We start from the raw sequence: 21,174 nt of genomic DNA on the forward strand, positions 1-21,174 counted from the left end.
GCTAGGATATGGTAATAAAATAAATAAATAAAATAAAAATCCATTACGAATGTCAAACAATAATGAAACAGAAACGAACGCAGCTGATTTCATAGTTATAGGGTGTGTCCTAAAGTAACAAACTTTTTTTTTTTAAATTTTATTATGGCTGTTTTATCAAATGGTTGTTTTATTAACCGTTATATTTTTATATAATTTGGCAAATAACTTTTTCAACATAGTAAAATCGAAAATTTTCAACAAAATTCCAATTGGATTATTCAAATTCGAATCAAAAAATAATTTTTCCTTCCACTTTTGCTAAAATATCAAATAATTTATTCTGGCAACACTGATGTGCAAATATTTTATGTTTATGCAAAAATATTATTATTCTTGTTTGATCGTTCGTGGTGTTTGGACGTGTTGCATTATAGTTGTCGTTGCATTTTCTGTCTCGTTCTTACAAGTGCCTTTTATCATATACTTTTTTTTTTGTGCGAAATACCGTTGATTGTGAGCTGTTATTTTGTAGTTTTTGTATAAAAAAACTGAGTCACTCAAAGTCATAAAATTTATTTGGAATTTCATCATTTTGGAATTTCATCATTTTATCATCTCATTATTTTTCATCATTGGGACATAAAATTTTTGTTGATGATGAACATGGGAAGCGAAGAAAGATCTTGGAAGATGAAACTAATCAGATGTGGATTTGGCGGGTAAGTCGGATATGGCCTTGACACAAATTCGGATAGATAAAAGGAATGTTATTATGATGCAGAACACAAGGGCCCGTTCATAGATTTTATTGTTCTTTACGATGAAAAAGGTATAAGGAAATACCTGGTTTTGGCAGATCTAAGGTCACATTTAAAAACTTTTCAGCGGCTAACGATATTGCGCAAGACAAAGGAATTACTGAAAAGGATTCAGATCCCAAAGATTGGTATGATATTTGACATACCTTTAGATATTTCGGAGAAATAATCCTTAGACTCAGTATACTCTTCAATTGAGATTAATAAGGTTATAAAAATAACACCTAAAAGGGAAAACCCTGAATGCCGTACTGAGCAGATTTTGTCGAGAAATATGAAAATTAGTTTTAAGGGAACACTGAACTCGAAGGAAATCAGTTATGGCTATACGAAAATTAAAGTTAGCTATTATATCCCGTTTGGTCAATGTTTTCGTTGTAACAGATTCAACCACTTTTCAGAACACTGCAAGCAAAGTTTCAAACTATGTCGTAAATGTTGTAATCAACATGCTGATGAAGATAATTGTTTTAAAGTAAGACGCACAAACTGTAAGGATAATCATCCACCTAACTTTAAGGATTAAACGGAAAGGTCAAAGGCGTATGTCATTAAAAAAAACTTATGACCATAGAAAATCTTACCATTCAGGAACCCAGAAAAGTTTCAAATAAGTTTGCAAACAACAATCTGGGCAAACATCAAGACAAACATCAAGATCAAAGGCCACAAACTTAAACATGATTGGAGAACGGGAGGAAGTTAATTCACGTAAAACTAACAAGGAGTATCGAAAAGTTTTCATTTTCATTATGATCGCCAGTCGAACTCACAGTCAAAACCATGTACCAGCAAAAGATGCGAACACGAACATTCCATTTTGGATTCGGCAGATCTATTGGCAAACCATGAGAAAACTGAAGACATTTTATCGAAAGTCTACAGGGACACTACAAATATAATCACTTAATAGGAGGCTTAACCCAGATCAAATAATATTTTTTTTTTTTTTACAAATATGAGGAAATATAAGGGGTTGAAACTTATTGATGCTGAAAGGATAATAAAAGAAACATTTTAAATTATTGGTCAACAAAATTAAACTACAAGTTAACGTACAAAGCTTAAGGAAAAAGGGAACAAAGAACTATTGGAAATCTATATAAGAAATAATAATATCGATATCCTATTAGAAACGTGACTATATACATATATAATTTTGTCTGAAAGAATAGAAACGATGGCTTTTGGAGGTGTAGGGTTCTACATCAAAAAATCCATCAAATATATTGTGAATGTCTGAACTTTGATACTCTCTCAATCTCTGCTATTAACTTGAAACACAAGGTCACAATTATAGTCCTCCTAAGTTGAATATGGAAGATTTCGCCTTCGAAATGAGACTTTCTGTTTGGTCACGTTCAAAGGAACTTAACATTAATATGCGGAGATTTGAACTCAAAATCCAACCTCTTGGATACAAACTGAGGACCGCAAGTGTAAAATTTTGGAAGATTTAATGAATATAACAAACTTTAACTGAATCAATGACGGATCCTTTAAATAGCCACTACGAACTGAAATTCCTCAGCACTATATGTAACATTTTGTAACAGGATTGACGACAAGCATTAAGCATTTCCCTATAATTATCGAACTAAAATTCTCACCCGATTTGACAAAAAATGAATAAAATACTGGATAGAACAAACCTTTACAAGGATATATGTAAGCAAATTGCAAATTAAAGGGGACATAGATGATTTCCAAAAGAGCGTTGGGAGACTAAGATCTAAGAACACGATTAACATTTCCTACAGAAAGAAGCCAAAATGTTGGTGGAAAATAGAGGCGAACATACTTTTTAGTCCAAGAAACAGATTTTTTAAATGTAAGAAAATTGAAGACTATAATAAATATCAAGAAGTAGATAAACAGTTATACCTATATATATCAAGGAAAAAAAAAGAAAGCGTGCACTGAATTATTAGATGAGATTTCCAATCCTACATCTATTAAAGAGATGTGGAAAAAGCTGTCGAATTTAATAAAGTATAAGCAACCCCAAAAAAGAAGAAATTCCTCAACATGGAAGCCATTCAGGACAACCCTACGACTGCAAATACAGCCATAATCTATAATGAGCAAGACATTGCTAATTCCAATATCCATATCTTATCGTTTGACGTTTTTGAAGATTACATTAACTAATCTGGATAAAACTTAGACATAACTAAAAGAAAAAAAACTGTTTGATCTATTGAATAAGAATTGGGAAAATTATACTATAATATATAAATGAAGAAAGATAAAAATCTGCCATGTTCCCAAGAGAAATAAAGATTTTACCCTGATTCAAAATCATAGACCGATCTGTCTGCTATCAGTGCTATTTAAATGTCTGGAGGCTATGATATATTGAAGAACATATTGAAATCAACAACATCTTGCCTGATAGATCATATGCTTTTCGCAAGAAAAGATCAACTGCGCAATGTATCAACGAGTTATAAATTCTGTAAATAAGGCGTTTAACCAGCGTATAGTTAAATAACTATACGCTGGTTAAGCGCATCTTGGTACTAGGTGAAGAGAATATGAAAACGTGCAACGGTCTAGCTGAAGGCAGCTCTTTATTCCCGGTCGTTTTTAACATATTTATGTCCAAATTACATAATATTGACGATGATAAAACGTACTCTCAGATAAACTAAGTGAATTTATGTTAAAAAGTAATAATCTGGGATTTTCATTTAACTTCGAGAAGATAAATCTATCCAAATCTATACTGGATGTCAACACAATTAAGTATTTGGGACGAACAATCTCTCACAACAACTCCTCCATGAACCATATTAAGTCGACATTTAACGATATAAAACGAACCTGTAATTTGTATCGTTTACTGAATCATCGGAACAAAGGAATTCAAAACTCGAAAAGCTCTTCAGACCTAGACCTCGGATAAAGTATGCAGTTTTTACATTTGCCGATCTCGAGAAAACGGCCTTAAAATTTGTCTCGACGAAAATCAACATACATATTTTTGAGACAAGCTCCAGGTTTATTGAAATCCACACCTATATAGTTTATATAATCACTCTGCTGAACTTCCTCCTAAATATCGTTTTGTCCTAGCAACAGGTAGAGAAATACTCAGAGCTATTGTCTACAAATTACCAATTTCTGATTACCCGAATAAATTAGAAGAATATAAATTCATCTTTGATGGTATTAGAATCCCAACTGGAAGGAACGTGCGACAAGAAAGAGCAAGCCAACACCGAAATCGTGAACAGTATCTTTTCGCAGAAATTATTTACCCTCGAACAGAACGACTATGAGATCTTATTCACCGATGGCTCAGTGACTATCAATTTAACCGGATTTGCATATTTTCATCTGGGATCCAATACAACAGGATCGGGACTTAGCCACAAATTATTCTCTTCTACTTCAGCTGAACTAATTGCCATAGAATTGGCGACTGATTTTGCGATACGAAATTGTTTTAGGAAATTGCCATTTTTACTGATTCAAAAACCAGCATGTTTTCACTGAAAAAAAAACGAAATTCTAATAATTATATCATTGGAAGAATTCTGTACAAGATGAACAAGAACTCATTCGATAAACTATATTCCCATTCTTACAGGCATTTACGATAATAAAAAAGCGTATGATGCAGCATACAATGCAAGGAGAACAGGAGAATAGGACAGTCATTGAAAGATGACTTGTTGGTTAAAGAATCTATGCTTAAAGGTGAATGGAGCACGGAATATGATGGAATAAAACTCACAAAGTGCATTGCATTTGGAAGACATTTCCCTAGGACATTGAATGACTTATGGACTAATGTCAATGACACACAACGTACACAATGGCCTCCGACTTGAGAATGCCGAACACAGTGGTCAAATATTAAATAAAATAGGTGTCGCAATCTCTGCTGAGTGCAACCTTTGTAGAGTGTTGGACGATTCTTCTCATGTCATCTTTTCATGTCTAAAACACTCATTTCATAAGGTAAAATTTCCGAAAATAGTATAATATGATCATCTGAATTTCATCTCAATCATTAGCTATTTATAATTTAGTAATTCTTAGTGGAGCTAAGTAACTTAAACAAAAACAAAAATATTTTTATTTGGCGGAAATATTATAATTTCTCTTTGTCTAAAAGATACTACGCTAAAAAAGACCTAAACGTGGATATGAAGTACTTAAATGTGGCGGAGAAAAACCGTGCAGCTAAGGAAATAGCTGATAAATTGTACTATCCTGGAACGGTCAGAAGAGTAAGTTTGCAGCAATAAAATAATTCCGGAATAAGTAGGTAAACATTATTTTTAAAATCTTTTAGAGTGAAGGCTTTTCGGTTTATAATAAAATTTATGAATTTGAAGCAACAGTTCAGGGTATCAAAAGTGAAATGATAATGACATCGGTGTCAGGACATTTGATGTCATTCGAATTTCCTAGTAATTATTCTACTTGGGATGACGTTGATCCACAAAGCCTATTCGATGCACCCGTACACAAAGCTTGCAGTGAAAAATATATAAAACACACTCTGGAACAGGTGGTACGCAGTTGCAATGGTTTAATCGTATGGACAGATTGTGATCGTGAGGGCGAGAATATTGGTTTTGAAATTATAGATGTATGTCGTGCTATTAATCCTAATATTACCGTATATAGGGCGAAATTCTCGGAAATTACTAACGCTGCGGTTAATAGTGCCCTACAGAACTTAACACAGCCGGACAAACGTCAAAGTGATGCAGTGGATGTGCGTAGAGAATTGGATTTAAGGTCAGGAGCGGCTATAACACGTTTACAAACAATGCACTTAAGAAGATTATTTCCCATAAAAATATCTAATAACCAATTAATATCTTATGGCAGCTGTCAAATACCCACATTGGGTTTTGTGGCCGAACGCTATAAGGAAATTGAAGCATTTGTGTCGGAACCTTTTTGGAAGATTAAGGGTAGATATATTTTCTCTATCCCAATCCTATAATTTATATTTTTTATACCCTCCACCACCATCAGTGGTGATAGAGGGTATATATAACTTTGTCATTCCGTGCGTAACACCAAGAAATATTCATCTGAGACCCAACAAAGTATATATATTCTGGGTCCTTATGAAATTCTGAGTCGATTTAGCTATGTCCGTCTGTCCGTCCGTCTGTGTAAAACACGCTCACGTTAAAACGAAGCAATATAATTTAACCAAATTCACCCAAAATATTCACTATTATCCGGTACAGTTTGGTATTGAAAATGAGCAAAATCGGTTCACATCGGGAAAAGTTATGAATCAAAATTTAAAACAACCTCGAAAAAAATAAGCATTTTTTACACATTCTAATGTAATTTTCTCAAAAACTATGCAAGATAATTCCATGAAAATCACCATACATTCGTTTCTACACAAGATCTTGATCCGTGCAGAAAATTGCCAGAATCGGTCCACAATTTCATATACCTCCCATACAAAAGTACATATTCCCGGAAAATGGGTTTTTCGTTAATAACTTCCATCACAATGTCGATATCTTCACAAAATTTTACAAATTAAAATCTTATGTCAATAGAATTCTTTCAGAGAAAAATTTTCTGGATCGGTCCATAATTGGACATAGCTCCCATACAAGGTCCCCTCCCGAAAATCACTTAAACGCGCATAACTCATTACTAAATTAAGATATCCATATAAAATTTGGTATAAGTATTGCCCATATGCATAGAAATATAACTGTGAAATTTTTTTCCGATCGGTTCAAAATTGGTCATAGCTCCCATACAAGATCCCCTCCCGAAAATCACTTAAACGCGCATAACTCATTACTAAATTAAGATATCCATACAAGATTTGGTATAAATATTGCCCATATACATAGAAATATTACTGTGAAAGTTTTTTCCGATCGGTCCATAATTAGTCATAGCTCCCATACAAGGTCCCCTCCCGAAAATCACTTAAACGCGCATAACTCATTACTTAATTAAGATATCCATATAAAATTTGGTATAAGTATTGCCCATATGCATAGAAATATAACTGTGAAAGTTTTTTCCGATCGGTCCAAAATTGGTCATAGCTCCCATACAAGGTCCCATCCCGAAAATCACTTAAACGCACGTAAATCGTTACTTAATTAAGATATCCATATAAAATTTGGTATAAAAATTGCACACATGCATAGAAATATTACTGTGAAAATTTTTTTTGATCGGTTCAAAATTGGTCATAGCTCCCATACAAGGTCCCCTCCCGAAAATCACTTAAAGGCGCATAACTCATTACTAAATTAAGATATCCATACAAAATTTGGTATAAGTATTGCCCATATGCATAAAAATATTACTGTGAAAGTTTTTTCCGATCGGTCCATAATTGGTCATAGCTCCCATACAAGGTCCCCTCCCGAAAATCACTCAAACGCGCATAACTCATTACTAAATTAAGATATCCATATTTGGAATAAGTATTACTCATATGCACAGAAATATTACTGTGAAATTTTTTTCCGATCGGTCCATAATTGGTCATAGCTCCCATACAAGGTCCCCTCCCGAAAATCACTTAAACGCACATAACTCATTACTAAATCAAGATATCCATATAAAATTTGGTACAAGTATTGCTCACATATACAGAAATATTACTATGAAATTTTTTTCCGATCGGTCCATAATTGGTCATAGCTCCCATACGAGGTCCCCTCCCGAAAATCACTTAAACACACATAACTCATTACTAAATTAAAATATCCATATAAAGTTTGGTACAAGTTTTGCTCATATGCACAGAAATATTACTGTGAATTTTTTTCCGATCGGTCCATAATTGGTCATAGCTCCCATACAAGATCCCTTCCCGAAAATCACTTAAACACACATAACTCATTACTAAATTAAAATATCCATATAAAATTTGGTACATGTTTTGCTCTCACATATATAAATATTACTATGAAATTTTTTTCCGATCGGTCCATAATTGGTCATAGCTCCGTACAAGGTCCAATCCCGAAAATCACTTAAACACACATAACTCATTACTAAATTAAAATATCCATATAAAGTTTGGTACAAGTATTGCTCTCACATATAGAAATATTACTATGGAATTTTTTTCCGATCGGTCCATAATTGGTCATAGCTCCCGTACAAGGTCCAATCCCGAAAATCACTTAAACGCACATAACTCATTACTAAATTAAAATATCCATATAAAATTTGGTACAAGTATTGCTCACATATACAGAAATGTTATTATGGAAGTTTTTTTCGGATCGGTCCATAATTGGTCATAGTTCCCATACAAGGTCCCCTCCCGAAAATCAATTCAACGCACATAACTCATTACAAAATATTGATATATAAACATTTAGCACAAATATTGCTCTTATATACATAAATTACACTATAGAATTGTTTTGCAATCGGTCCATATTTGGTCATAGCTCTCATACTAGGTCCCCTCCAGAAAATCACTTAAATGCACAATATTCATTACCAAATAATTATATAGATACAGAATTTTGAAATTTTGTCTTTATATACATAATTGGTCATAGCTCCCATACATGGTCCTTTTACGAAAATCTCTTAAACGCACATTACTCATTACCAAATAAAGCTATTGATACACAATTTGGCACAAATATTAGTTTTGTATACAAAAATTATATTTCAAGATTTTTTCACGATCGGTTCATAACATGGGTGCGGTCGGTCCTATACATGTTTCCCTTCAGAAAATCACATAAATACTCATAACTTATTACAAAATTAAATAAATCTTGGGATTTTTTCTATTTAAGACATGAGAAAACTTATTTCTACAAATATTTGATCAATTAGAAAAGTATTAATATAAAAGTAGCTGGTGGAGGGTATTTAAGATTCGGCTTAGCCGAATATAGCACTCTAACTTGTTTTTATTTAACTCAGTAACGCATACCATAGACGATGTTACGGTAGAATTCGTTTGGGCCCGCAATCGTCTCTTTGATAAACAGGCCTGTGAAGACTATTATCTTTCGGTTATATCAAACCCCATCGCGACTGTGGAAAGTGTTACTATAGAACAAAAAACCAAATGGCGACCCACACCTTTGAATACGGTGGAATTGGAGAAATTAGGTTCCCGTATATTGAAATTATCCGCCAAAGAAGTTATGACTATAGCGCAAGATTTATATAACGAGGGTATCATAAGTTATCCACGTACGGAAACTAATATGTTTTCCCAGGCAATTGATTTGGAGTTAGTAACAAAATAAAAAAATCTATTAGAAAAACTTTAACGTAATAAAATTTATATAGTTATTTAGTTAAGCAGCAAACGGGTCATGCAGTTTGGGGTTCATTTGCTCAGCGTGTGGCAGAATGGAGACCTAATCCTAGAAATGGCGATAAATCTGATCAGGCCCATCCTCCGATATACCCCATCAAAATGGTGACACGTAAGTCAAAATTTTACTACATTTAATAAAGTTAAGTCGCTTAGAGCCAACTTTATACTTATCGTTCTTTCCATTAGAATAATACCGATTAATGACATAATCATGATGGTATATATTCGTGCTAAAAGTTTACTTCAACTTCTTAGTTGCTTTCTAATTAGGGATTTACCAGACTTGTTTAATGAAAACGTTCTCTTTGGTGTTATAATATTGAATATTGCTTTAGTTCAGTTGTAGCTAGATCTGTCCATGAGAAACCCTGGGTAAGTCGGGAGATCCGGAACTTTGGAAAGACTCTTCGCAAACTATTTAACCGTTCGAAAAGCCAAACGAGACTCCTGGAAACTCTTCAGTGAACAGGTAGATTGCGTCAATGAGGTATCGAAGATAAAAAGTTCATATCCAAAACTCATGTCCAGCCGGAATCTATGATCGATGACACGGGCAAGAGGCTGGAGGATATGGACGACACACTGAAACTCCTAATAAACCCTCATTTTCCATCCGGTATATCGAATAGCATAAATGAGCCGATATTGGAGGAAGGGGAGGCTAATACGGAAATAGTTATTACATCTGACATGGTTAAAGGGGCAATCAAGAGCTTTGCTCCCTATAAAGCTGCATGGCTGGATGGCATTTTCCCGGCGCTTTTGCAGATGGAGGCGGGACTGGTTTCCGTACATCTGTCACAGATGTTTACTGCATGCTTGAAATTAGCATATACCCAGTTAAATGGCAGGATGCAAGGTAATATGCATACCCAAACCTAAGTCCTAACGACAGATAAGTCTTACGTCTTTCCTACTTAAAACCTTGGAACGGATAGTCGATAGTATGGTTAAAAGCAGTATACCAGACAAAGACCTTACATATAAGCACCATGCTTATGTAAAGGGACGACCGGTGCAAACCGCTTTAAACGAAGTTGTCCACTACATAGGTGAATCCTTTGATAGCAAACTGTATACATTGGCGTTATGCATTGACATCGAAGGCGCCTTCAATAACGTGCACACTGATACTCTTATCCATTCCCTAGACCAGCTTTATGTTGACCTGGTACTCCGTAACTGGATCAAGTACATGCTAAGGAACAGATGGATAAGCTGCCAGATGTAAGATATAACTATCAGGAAAAAGGTTATACCACAGGGTGGCATTTTGTTACCTTTACTCTGGGTTACCACGATTAATAGTCTCCTAAGGACCCTAAATGATAAAGGACTTAGTCCTGTCTGTTATGCAGACGATGACGTAATACTTTTAAAGGAAAAGGATCCAAATTACTTGTGTAGAAGAGCAGAGGAGGCCTTGAGCTGGGCTCAACCGAGAAGCCTCAATGTTAACCTGGCGAACACGGAAATCTGCCTTTTCACACGAATGATAAAAATTTCTACGTATACTGAACCCTGAATCCTTTGCAAGAAGATACCGTTGACGGACAAAGTTAAGTACTTAGGTGTAATCCTTGACAGGAAATTAAAATGGAGACACCATATAGAGGATACAATCAACAAGGCACTTAGGCGCTGGGCGATATGTAGGAGAACTATACGCATGAAATGGGGTCTTAGTCCTACTATGACAAATTGGCTTTAAAAAAGTGAAATTAGACTAATTCTTGCTTATGCTTCAATAATCTGGTGGACTGTTTTGGACAAAAAGTGTAATATCAATCTACTACAGGGAGTTCAGCGTACATGCTACTTGGGTATAAGTGGTGGCATATGTACTACTTCAACCAAAGCTAGAAAAGTTGATAGATATTCCACCCATGTAAACATATTTAAGATATGAGGCGGCGCTCACAGCCGAACGGCTCTTTACTTTGGGCGAACTGGCCAAAAGCGGTTATAGGTTATACTGGACACATTGGAAGGTTATACACAATCATCGAACATGCCTGATCGCATACCAGACACAGAATATGTCGGAAACTTTGAAACGCTGATCCCAGATAGAATGTCTTGATAATGAGGAACACTAGAGCAAATAGCAGCAGAAATCCGTTGTTACACGGAAGGCTCTAAATTAGGGGATAAAGTGGGCCTCGGGTTCTATATTGAACACCCAGAAACAGAAATATACCATCGTTTACCTAATCATAACATAAGCTTCCAGGCAGGAGTCCGAACAATAAATATGGCGCCCACAGCCCAGTAGGCAATTAGGGCGATATCAGGTGATAGAATTAAATCTAAGACCGTATTGGGTTGTAAGAAAGCTTTAACTGAATACTCACCCAGAGGTAATGTTTACATCATATGGGTACTAGGCCACTCGAAAGTTGGCAACGAAAGGGCGAATGTAATAGCTTTAAAGGGAAGGGAGCTCGAGGTAGTTAACCTGACAAAAGCAAAATCATTTGACGCAACAAAAGCTGAATTAAAAATATGAGTGAGAGAATCCTTTAAGGCCTCTTGGTAGGTAGAACCACAAACATCCTATGGATGACCCTGATGAGAACAAGACGAGAAATCTCCTCAAAATGAGAAAGTCTGAAGTTAGTATGATGGTACGAATTCTGAATGGACACACATGATTACGAGCACATTTATACAAAATTGGCCGTGCGGATTCAGACGAATGTAGAGCATGTGGAGAGGACAGTGAAACTCTGGACCACTTTCTTTGCCACTGTCAGGAATTATTCGAAGATAGATCCAAGTATCTTGGAAGTGATGTTATTCCGGATATAACATTCCTGACTAACACTGATTGGAAAATTCTTAGGAATTAGGTCCAGGAAACTGAGTTTCTGAACATTAAAAAATGATATACTCGGTCAACAATTGTCTATATTAGACAAATATTTATTATGCTAAACGTCAAATTGTTATCATGATACAAAATTAACAGGTAGAGACGGCATTTATTAGCGTTATAACGTCGTTATAACAGTGTTGTCTAAACAATTGTTTAGACAACGTTGTCTTGATAACAAACGTCATTGTTTTTGTAAAATTTGTTTAGAATTTTATTTGTGTACAATTAGAATTAATTTTAAACATAAGTTTTAGTGAAATTAGCGTTTATTTAAAAAATTTACATTTAATTTTAATTGTTTTTATAAAATATAGCATTATTTCAATAAAATTATCTGTGAGTTGTCGTGATAAAATCAGCATTTTGTTACCCCTATGCATTAACATAAACAAAAAACTGAAAATGTTACTGCCTACGTTTTTTCAAGTGCCGTGATAAATATTTATCTAATATAGACACGGGGATATAGGAGCTCTGACGTCACACAATCTTTGTTTCTATTGGTTAATAATTTAACAGTGGGACAATTTATTATTTTTATTTAAAAATTAATGGATAGTATTTTACATACATATGTCCACTGTTCACTCCATGTTTATGTTTTTACCTCTAAATTTTGTTTTCGTTTTTCTATGTTCTGGAATTTTTACCTCACTTCACTACCAGGGCTGCCAGATAATTTTTTGAAAAAATCGTCAATTTTCCGATAAATTTTTAAATAATCGTCATTTTGGTTTTCAGAAATCGTCAAAAAAAAATCGGAAAATATGAAAAACTTAAAATTTTTATAAAAAATTAAAAATATTGCAATATTTTAAGATGAAATATATTAAAAAATTTATAATATTTATAATAATTTATGTAAAATACGGAAAATACGGAATATTATTGCTCAAAATTCAATAAACTTTAAGTTTTGAAGAATATTCGACAGTAATGTTAATTCTTTTCTAATGTTCTCTTAATGTTTTCAACGTTCTGGCGTCTGCTTCTGAGGAAGCACTATTTTTTGCTGTGTATATATAAAAAGATTAAACTTGGTGAGATTTATTCCTAAAATTTAGTTCTTTTACAAAACTTGTTTGTACTGGATTTAACTTATACAGTGTAAAAATTTGGTTCAGATATGTCGACCTCTTCAAAAGTTATAAGAAATAATGTAGATACACTGAAAAAAATCCATGCCTAATATATACGAAAAATGTCGTACATTGTACGAATCGCTCGTTGTTTCGCACCACGAAATTCTTTCGTAATATATAAGAAATTGTACGAAATATTTTAGTATAATACAAAATAATCTTGGAAAAATTAATTTACATACATAAATTGAAAAAAGTGAATTTTGAATAAATATGGTAAAATTTACGAAATATTAATTTATGCAAACATTTTTGTTCATTTTAAAATAATTTTTCTAATTTTAGTTCAAAATTATTCTCCACACGAATTTTTAATTTTTTTTTTAAGAAAATAATTCGTGAATAATATTATACTTTTTCTTAAATTTTATAAAAATGTAGTTTTATTTAATGGTAATATAATTAATATCATTATGTTTAATTTCGCTTAAATTTAAGAAAAAAATATTACGAAAGGTTTTCGTACTTTCGTAAAAATAGAAAAGAGTTTTATGAAATAATATTTCGTATTATACACGAAATTTTTGTAAATATTACAAAAATAGAAGTTAGGAAATTTTTTTCGTAAAGTTGATCATGGATTATTTTCAGTGTAGCATACACATTTAGAATGTTTTATAATAGCTCTTCTAGAATTTAATTTCTAGTTTTCATTATAATATAAATTTTTACTGAATTCCAAGTTTAATATTAATTTCCTTTTTTCACTGTAAAATAAAAAAAAATATAAATCTTTAATTTTTTTAATTTTTAAAAAATCGTCATTTTCAATTAAAAAATCGTCAAATCGTCACTTTGCTATTTTTGAAACGAAGAATCGTCAAATCTGGCAGCTATGTTCACTACACTTATTTATCATTTTATATTTTTTAATGTTATACACATGATAAAAATATGAAGGTAGTGTCATTCCTCTCTCTCAAAAAACTTTTGAAAGTTTGCTGCAAAGAATAAATAAGAAATGAAACTGTTGTCAGAAGTACCTAAGTCTACTGTCATCCGGTACCTAACTCTAAGAATGTATTAGTAGAATTCTCAAGTCAACATAGTTGCAAAAAATCGTATTGAAAAATATTGAAAAAAAATATTACATTTCAATTTATACTTTGAAAGGTTTCTTAAGATATTTTCCACATATTTTATCTACAAACATTTTATAAACACGTCTATTTGTTTTTTAATCTATAATATTGAACAAATAAATTATTTATTTATTTGAAATATCTTTTTCGTTCGAATTGACCTCTATTTTCCATTTTCTGCAAATAAAATTTCCATTTACTGAAAATACAATTACCATTTAAAAGAATTTTAAAAACATTTTTCTTGATGGTGTTACAGTTAGCACAGGTGCATGTCTTAGCATCCTTTCTCTTGGCCAATTATCTTTTTTTAAGGATATGAAAATACAGGATCACTAAATTTTAACCTTTTTTAGAAAATATTATCATATTTATATTATTATTTTAACATAGGCCTAGTTAAAATATTAAAAACCTCGCACAAAATTTAGAAATTTTGGATCTATCAAGGAAATATTCAAAAAATAACATTGACTAAATTGTTATCAAATGTTTATAAATTATATAATGATTGATTGATTATCGATTCATGTCTTCAGAATTGAAAATAGCTGCATAAATTGATTGTAAAATGCTAAAAAATGAATTTGGTAAAAAAAAACCCAAAGTGTTCGCTACACTTTGGCAACTCAATACCAGGGCAGTAGTATTTTATCATCCCGAGATCCAATATTGAAAAACATTTCATATAAGAATATATTATTGCCAATTTGATTATAAATGCGCTATAATTTTGAATCAATAATTAAGGACTTGCTATTTTAAATATAAATTTCAATATTATTTTAATAAACTGGTCTATATGCTTTAATTTACCATATACAAAATTTTTTTTGTCTTAAGTTTTTTTAATGGTATAAAAAGACAAAATAATAAATAGAAAGTGCGCTATATTTTTGAGCAGTACTTTATTTGGAAACCTTTTTAATAAGTTCAAGTTCAGTCCTCGTTCAGTCCTCGTTCAGTTCTAGTTCAGTTCTAGTTCAGTTCTAGTTCAATTCTAGTTCAATTCTAGTTCAGTTCTAGTCCAGTTCTAGTTCAGTTCTAGTTCAGTTCTAGTTCAGTTATAGTTCAGTTCTAGTTCAGTTCTAGTTCAGTTCTAGTTCAGTTCTAGTTCAGTTCTAGTTCAGTTCTAGTTCAGTTCTAGTTCAGTTCTAGTTCAGTTCTAGTTCAGTTCTAGTTCAGTTCTAGTTCAGTTCTAGTTCAATTCTAGTTCAGTTCTAGTCCAGTTCTAGTTCAGTTCTAGTTAAGTTCTAGTTCAGTTCTAGTTCAGTTATAGTTCAGTTCTAGTTCAGTTCTAGTTCAGTTCTAGTTCAGTTCTAGTTCAGTTCTAGTTCAGTTCTAGTTCAGTTCTAGTTCAGTTCTAGTTCAGTTCTAGTTCAGTTCTAGTTCAGTTCTAGTTCAGTTCTAGTTCAGTTCTAGTTCAATTCTAGTTCAATTCTAGTTCAGTTCTAGTTCAGTTCTAGTTCAGTTCTAGTTCAGTTCTAGTTCAGTTCTAGTTCAGTTCTAGTTCAGTTCTAGTTCAGTTCTAGTTCAGTTCTAGTTCAGTTCTAGTTCAGTTCTAGTTCAGTTCTAGTTCAGTTCTAGTTCAGTTCTAGTTCAGTTCTAGTTCAGTTCTAGTTCAGTTCTAGTTCAGTTCTAGTTCAGTTCTAGTTCAGTTCTAGTTCAGTCCTCGTTCGGTTCTAGTTCCAGTCTAGTTCTGGTTCAGTTCTATTTCAATTCTATGTAGTTTAATTCTAGTTCAATTTTAGTTCAGTTTTTTACTTAAAGTTTTTTTTTTTCCACCAGATTTAAAAGGCAACACGGGTCGAGTGTATGAATTAATTTGCCGGCATTTTTTAGCTTGCGTCAGTAAGGATGCTGCCGGCTCCGAAACGATAGTGACAATATCCATTGCAGGTGAAAAGTTCACAGCTACATGTTTAGTGTCTTGCGTACACTACTACCTAGACGTTTATATATACGATACATGGAATACCGAACAAATACATATGTACGAACAGGGACAAACATTTGAACCAGAAGAAATAACCATGCCAGAAGATGTGACTACAGCACCGCCGCTCTTAATAGAAGCCGATTTAATAGAGCTTATGGACATAAATGGTATTGGTACAGATGCCACGCAAGCCGAACATATTAATACCATTAAAATAAGAGATTATATTAGAGTGTTGGATAATGGTTGTCTAATGCCTACATCTATAGGCATGGGCCTATATGAAGGTTATAATGCTATGGAATTAGCTTTAGCTAAGCCCATGTTAAGAGCTGAATTTGAGCAGGATTTAAAAAAGATTTGCTTAGGTGAAAAGGATCCGAAAACAGTATTACGTGAGCAAATTGTTAAATATAAAGAAGCTTATAATCATATTAAGGGCAACATAAGTGTACTAGTTGCAAAAATGATAGAACGTTTAAACTGTGATGAATTGGATAGTATTAATTATGGTATAACAACTCAACCTGCGCCTGAATGTGGATCAAATAATAATACAGAAGGTAAAATAATAATACATAAGGTAAAAATGCTAAACTATACAAAATTATATTAAGAACTGCTGATTACTGCATAATTATCATCAAGAAGGTTTGTTAAAATATTACTAAATAGGTCCTCCTTTAAGCGATATGCCGACATTCTCATCCACAAGCTATTAAGGTTGTTAGAGTAAGAGCGATGTCGCAACTACTAAAGGTCTTGGGAACAAGTTGTAGAAATACATAAACTAGTTTCCGACAGGGCTATTCATTCCATAACGGTCTGCATTGAGCGCAAATATTAGTATTACCCTCCATAGTGTGTATTTTCCCTAGGGGCTATCATACGCTCCCATGGCTATTTCTCTCTCAATGAGGCGGCCATGGTGAGCTGGTGTACTCTTAGGTCATAGATTTTAATGTGTTTGAATCCGTTTGAATCCACCAGCGTGGACTGCGTCTGCAGATTAGCGGTACCTGCTATTCGAATTTTGAGGATTTCGGAGAAAACACATTTTTGGTAATATTTTTGTAAAACAGGCTTTATTTCTTTATAGAATATGTTAACCCATAAACTGTGAATGTCAAGATCAAGCTTTGTAATATTGGGCAATTTACTTGAAATCATAGTGAAATATTATTTTGTTATCAACCGATTTAAATGAAACTTAGGAAAAATTTATAATGAAGCCCCGTATTTATGATGGCATCGAAAAAATCGAAATTGACCCTTAAACGTAAATATATTTTTATAATTATATAAAATGTCCGTAATATATGCACAAAATAATAGAGAAAACCCGATGTCAGATTCGGTTTCAGCAGCTAAAACATTTAAATCAGTCGAATTGTTTTCAAAAGATTTTACAGACCTTCATTTCTTTAACCTGAGTTATCAATTTCAATTTGTTACCACGACAATCATCGCTCCAGAGTAAGATCGAGGGAAAGCAACTGATTACACTACAATATCTACATTCCGAAAGTTGTCTATCAGGCTACCGTCCTGATATCAGAAGCCTACTAGGCGATAATATACATACGTCTGGTAAACTCTAACTCTTTAGCCTAGGGGAACACTAGAGAGGAGCATTACATGATATATCTTCTACATTCTTAATCTATATATATATAAAATTCTAACGTTACTGACTGACTGACTGATTCATCATCGCACAGCCTAAACGGTTAAAGCTAAAGAGCTGAAATTTGGACAGGGGGTTGGTCTCCCACCAAATAGATCCACTAAGACGGGATTTTTGGAAATTCGAATGTTTAGGGGGTAAAAAAGGGTAAAAACGGGTAAAATCGGTAACATAGCTTAAAGCTTCTCGTCGTTCATTTAAAAAATAAGCGGACAGGTGTCTGGTACTTTTTTCAATTTCGGCCCCTTTAGGGAATAAACGGGTAAAAACTGTATTTTGGTACTTTTTTGCACCCCATGTATCTTTTAAACCAGTGAACATTCAAACAATATTTTTAACTCCTTCATAACTTGACGAAAAAATATAAATTAAGTACTTTTTGGTTATTCGGATGTTTAAGGGGTGAAAATTGTACCTATTTTTGGTACTTTTTTCATAAAACATTGATTTCGGTTTATTAACTTATACATATAAATACATAATAACGGGCTCCCACTACGATGTTGCAACATTTTGGAATAGAATTTTTATTTCGTTAATGGGTAGAAAAAAAAGTACCAAAAGGGGTAAAAACGGGAAATTTGATTTTATTCAACCACAATGATCCAATTTAGATAAAATTTTTAGATTTAGAAACACTAAATATGCTAATGAGGTGTTATTTGGAACCCCGGTACCAAGTGATATTTTTTGGTACTTTTTCATTCTCCATCTGGTACTTTTTGAGTTTTCTTTGATATTGAAATCGAAACATGAAATTAATAATAAAGGGACTTTTCGGTACTTTTTCGTTCTACAAAAGGTACTTTTTGAGTTTTCTATAAAATTTAAATTTAAAGGGGGACTTTTTGGAACTTTTTCGTTCTTCAAAAGGTACTTTTTGAATTTCCTATAATATTGAACCTAGAAACATGAAATTAAGTATGTAGAGCCTGGATTAAGTGAGAACCTATAAAAGGGGACTTTTTTGTACTTTTTCGTTCTTCAAAAGGTACTTTTTGGATTTTTGTATAATATTGAACCTAGAAACATGAAATTAAGCATATAGAGCCCGGATTAAGTGAGGACCTATAAAAGGGGACTTTTTGGTACTTTTTCGTTCTTTAAAAGGTACATTTTGAATTTTCTATAATATTGAACCTAAAAACATGAAATTACGCATTTAGAGCCTGGATTAAGTGAGATCCTATAATAGGGCACTTTTTGGTACTTTTTCGTTCTTCAAAAGGTACTTTTTGTGTTTTTTATAATATTGATCCTAGAAACATGAAATTAAGCATGTGGAGTTAATTAGAATCTATAAAAGTGGGCCCTTTGGTAGACATAAAACTAAGCAATCAGGGACTTGAGTGAATGAAAATTTAAACTGGAATATTTTCTGGTACTTTTTCGGTCTTTAATTGGTACTTTTTGAATTTTCTATAATATTGAACTTAGGAACATGAAATTAAATAAAATAGGTCTTTTGGTACTTTTTCGTACTTCACACGCAGTATCCTAAAAGGATAGAATTGAAGGGATACTTTGGTACTTTTTTTGTTCTTTTACTAATACTTTTCTATAATATTGAACCTAAAAACATAAAATTGGACATGCAGCTTCCTGATTGTATAAAAATCTGTATGCGATTTTTTTAGTTTCCGGTTGCAAATTAAGCATGCGTCATCCTGATTTAATGAAAATATATAAAAAGGCACTGTCTGGTACTTTTTCGTTCTTCAACTGTTTTTTTTTTTAATTTTCTGTAATATTGAGACTAGAATCATAAAATCAAACTTAAAGATATTTATTATATTCCATTGAGGGTAGCGAAGCACACTGGGTATAGCTAGTTAATGATAAACCTGCACGGATTATGGGTAGCTTTGACTTCTTTTCGCTACGACATTGACTTCTTTTCGCTACGACATCAGAATCTGGTGGTTAGGGTAACTACGTCAACAAGAGGCGTTTAGTCAACAACACATTATGTTGTCTTTCCTGAAGTCATATACGTAAATAGATGCTCATATGCATAGCTACTCTATATTCAGTATCTTCGGCCATTAGTTTGGAATTGGCACTGTATGACCATTGGTGCTCATACTGGTATTACGTGATCTTACATAGATTATGTTATCGGAATCATGAACTGTTTTTAATCAACAATATATTATGTTGTTTGAACTGCAGCCAGACCACATATAGAAACTTTACATTGTAATGATGTAACTTTCTTCGACATTGATAATAAGGAGTTAGACGATATATACTTCCGAGTTCCATCAATACATACATTTCGAATAATAATCTAACTGTGTGAGATTGTGATTCGGCTGGTTCCTAATATAGATTCTATATAACTGCAATTTTAAAGCTTATCGAAAATAAAAACCATTTTCAAATCAATGTTACTTTATTTGAATAAATTTTTTAACATTTTTTATGCATCTCAACAAACAGCCGATGAAATTGCTGCCTCCGAACAGCAAGATATTGCTGCTAAAAGTTCTATACTTGGAGAGGTAGGTTCTTCAGCTAAAAAACCAAAATTAGAAAATACGGAAACAATAAATGAAGATTGTTCAGCTATTCGAGTATATACTGGGGAATCCAATTGGTATTCTGGAGACATGTACATTTCGGATAGTGAAGAAGAAGTAAATTGCAATTGCGATATACCTGCCATTAGGTTGACTGTAAGAAAAGAAAACCATAATAAGGGGCGAAAGTTTTATAAATGTTCTAATCGTGAATGTAATTTCTTTCGATGGGCTGATTAAACTGAAGGTAAACATTTCTGGTAAAAAAATATGGAATTTTGTGTCCTTAATATTTAAACTTTTTTTTATTAATTCATGTAGATTGCAGTCAATTTTCTTAGGGCAGTGCCTCCTCATCTGCCTTAGCCAGTTTAATCAAAAAAACGTTTTTTAACGAGAAACCTACCCGTTTCTAATTTTCCACAAAAAGCTGAATATCTAAAAACTAGTTTTATCAACACAACTACTTCTTTTTAATATTATACTCATATTTTAATCAAAATTTAATTTATATTTGTAAGAATATATGTATGTATTTTCATATTGTATTTTATATTTAATTTTTAAGAAAATAATATAAAACTTAATAAAAAATTTTATATTTCAAACAAAAATATAAAACTAAAAAAAATTACTATTTTATTTTTCAATAAAAAAAAATAATTAACCAAAAACCCGTATTTTTTTACCAAAAACCCATAATTTGACTAAAAACCTTTTTTTCATTAAAAACTAGTATATTTTTCAACAAAAACCAGTATATTGCTCAAATACTAAAAACTGTTTTGTTTCACCAAAAACCAC

At 32.6% G+C, this 21,174-nt stretch overlaps 2 protein-coding genes across 2 annotated transcripts in view; both read left to right on the forward strand.

The window, feature by feature from the left end:
* Positions 1–16,136, forward strand: part of LOC119606705 (DNA topoisomerase 3-alpha) — a 35,927-nt gene extending 19,791 nt beyond the window's left edge. Inside the window, exon 10 of the mRNA XM_037960273.1 lies at positions 16,011–16,136. The gene's annotated coding sequence lies outside the window, so the exon portion shown is untranslated. The remainder of the gene's footprint in view (positions 1–16,010) is intronic.
* LOC119606706 (DNA topoisomerase 3-alpha-like) lies at positions 375–20,907 on the forward strand. Its single transcript, XM_037960274.1, has 7 exons — positions 375–495; positions 4,927–5,041; positions 5,107–5,737; positions 8,715–9,030; positions 9,090–9,229; positions 20,291–20,617; positions 20,692–20,907. Exons 2-6 carry the CDS (start codon positions 4,958–4,960, stop codon positions 20,608–20,610), a joined length of 1,491 nt encoding a protein of 496 aa, XP_037816202.1. The 5' UTR covers positions 375–495; positions 4,927–4,957; the 3' UTR covers positions 20,611–20,617; positions 20,692–20,907.
* The last annotated feature ends 267 nt before the right edge of the window (positions 20,908–21,174 follow it).

Source organism: Lucilia sericata, unplaced genomic scaffold (genome assembly GCF_015586225.1).
Source record: "Lucilia sericata isolate MDLA Ls3-8-SP2 unplaced genomic scaffold, ASM1558622v1 Contig000615F_arrow, whole genome shotgun sequence".
Classification (NCBI taxonomy): Eukaryota; Metazoa; Arthropoda; class Insecta; order Diptera; family Calliphoridae; genus Lucilia; species Lucilia sericata.

Bases quoted from the DNA above. Each gene is read 5' to 3' on its own strand.
- LOC119606706 (XM_037960274.1), top strand. From the start codon at position 4,958: ATGAAGTACTTAAATGTGGCGGAGAAAAACCGTGCAGCTAAGGAAATA. The intron at 9,031-9,089 runs GTTAGTAACAAA...AAATTTATATAG, and splicing joins TCCCAGGCAATTGATTTGGA to TTATTTAGTTAAGCAGCAAA. The intron at 9,230-20,290 runs GTAAGTCAAAAT...CTCAACAAACAG, and splicing joins CCCCATCAAAATGGTGACAC to CCGATGAAATTGCTGCCTCC.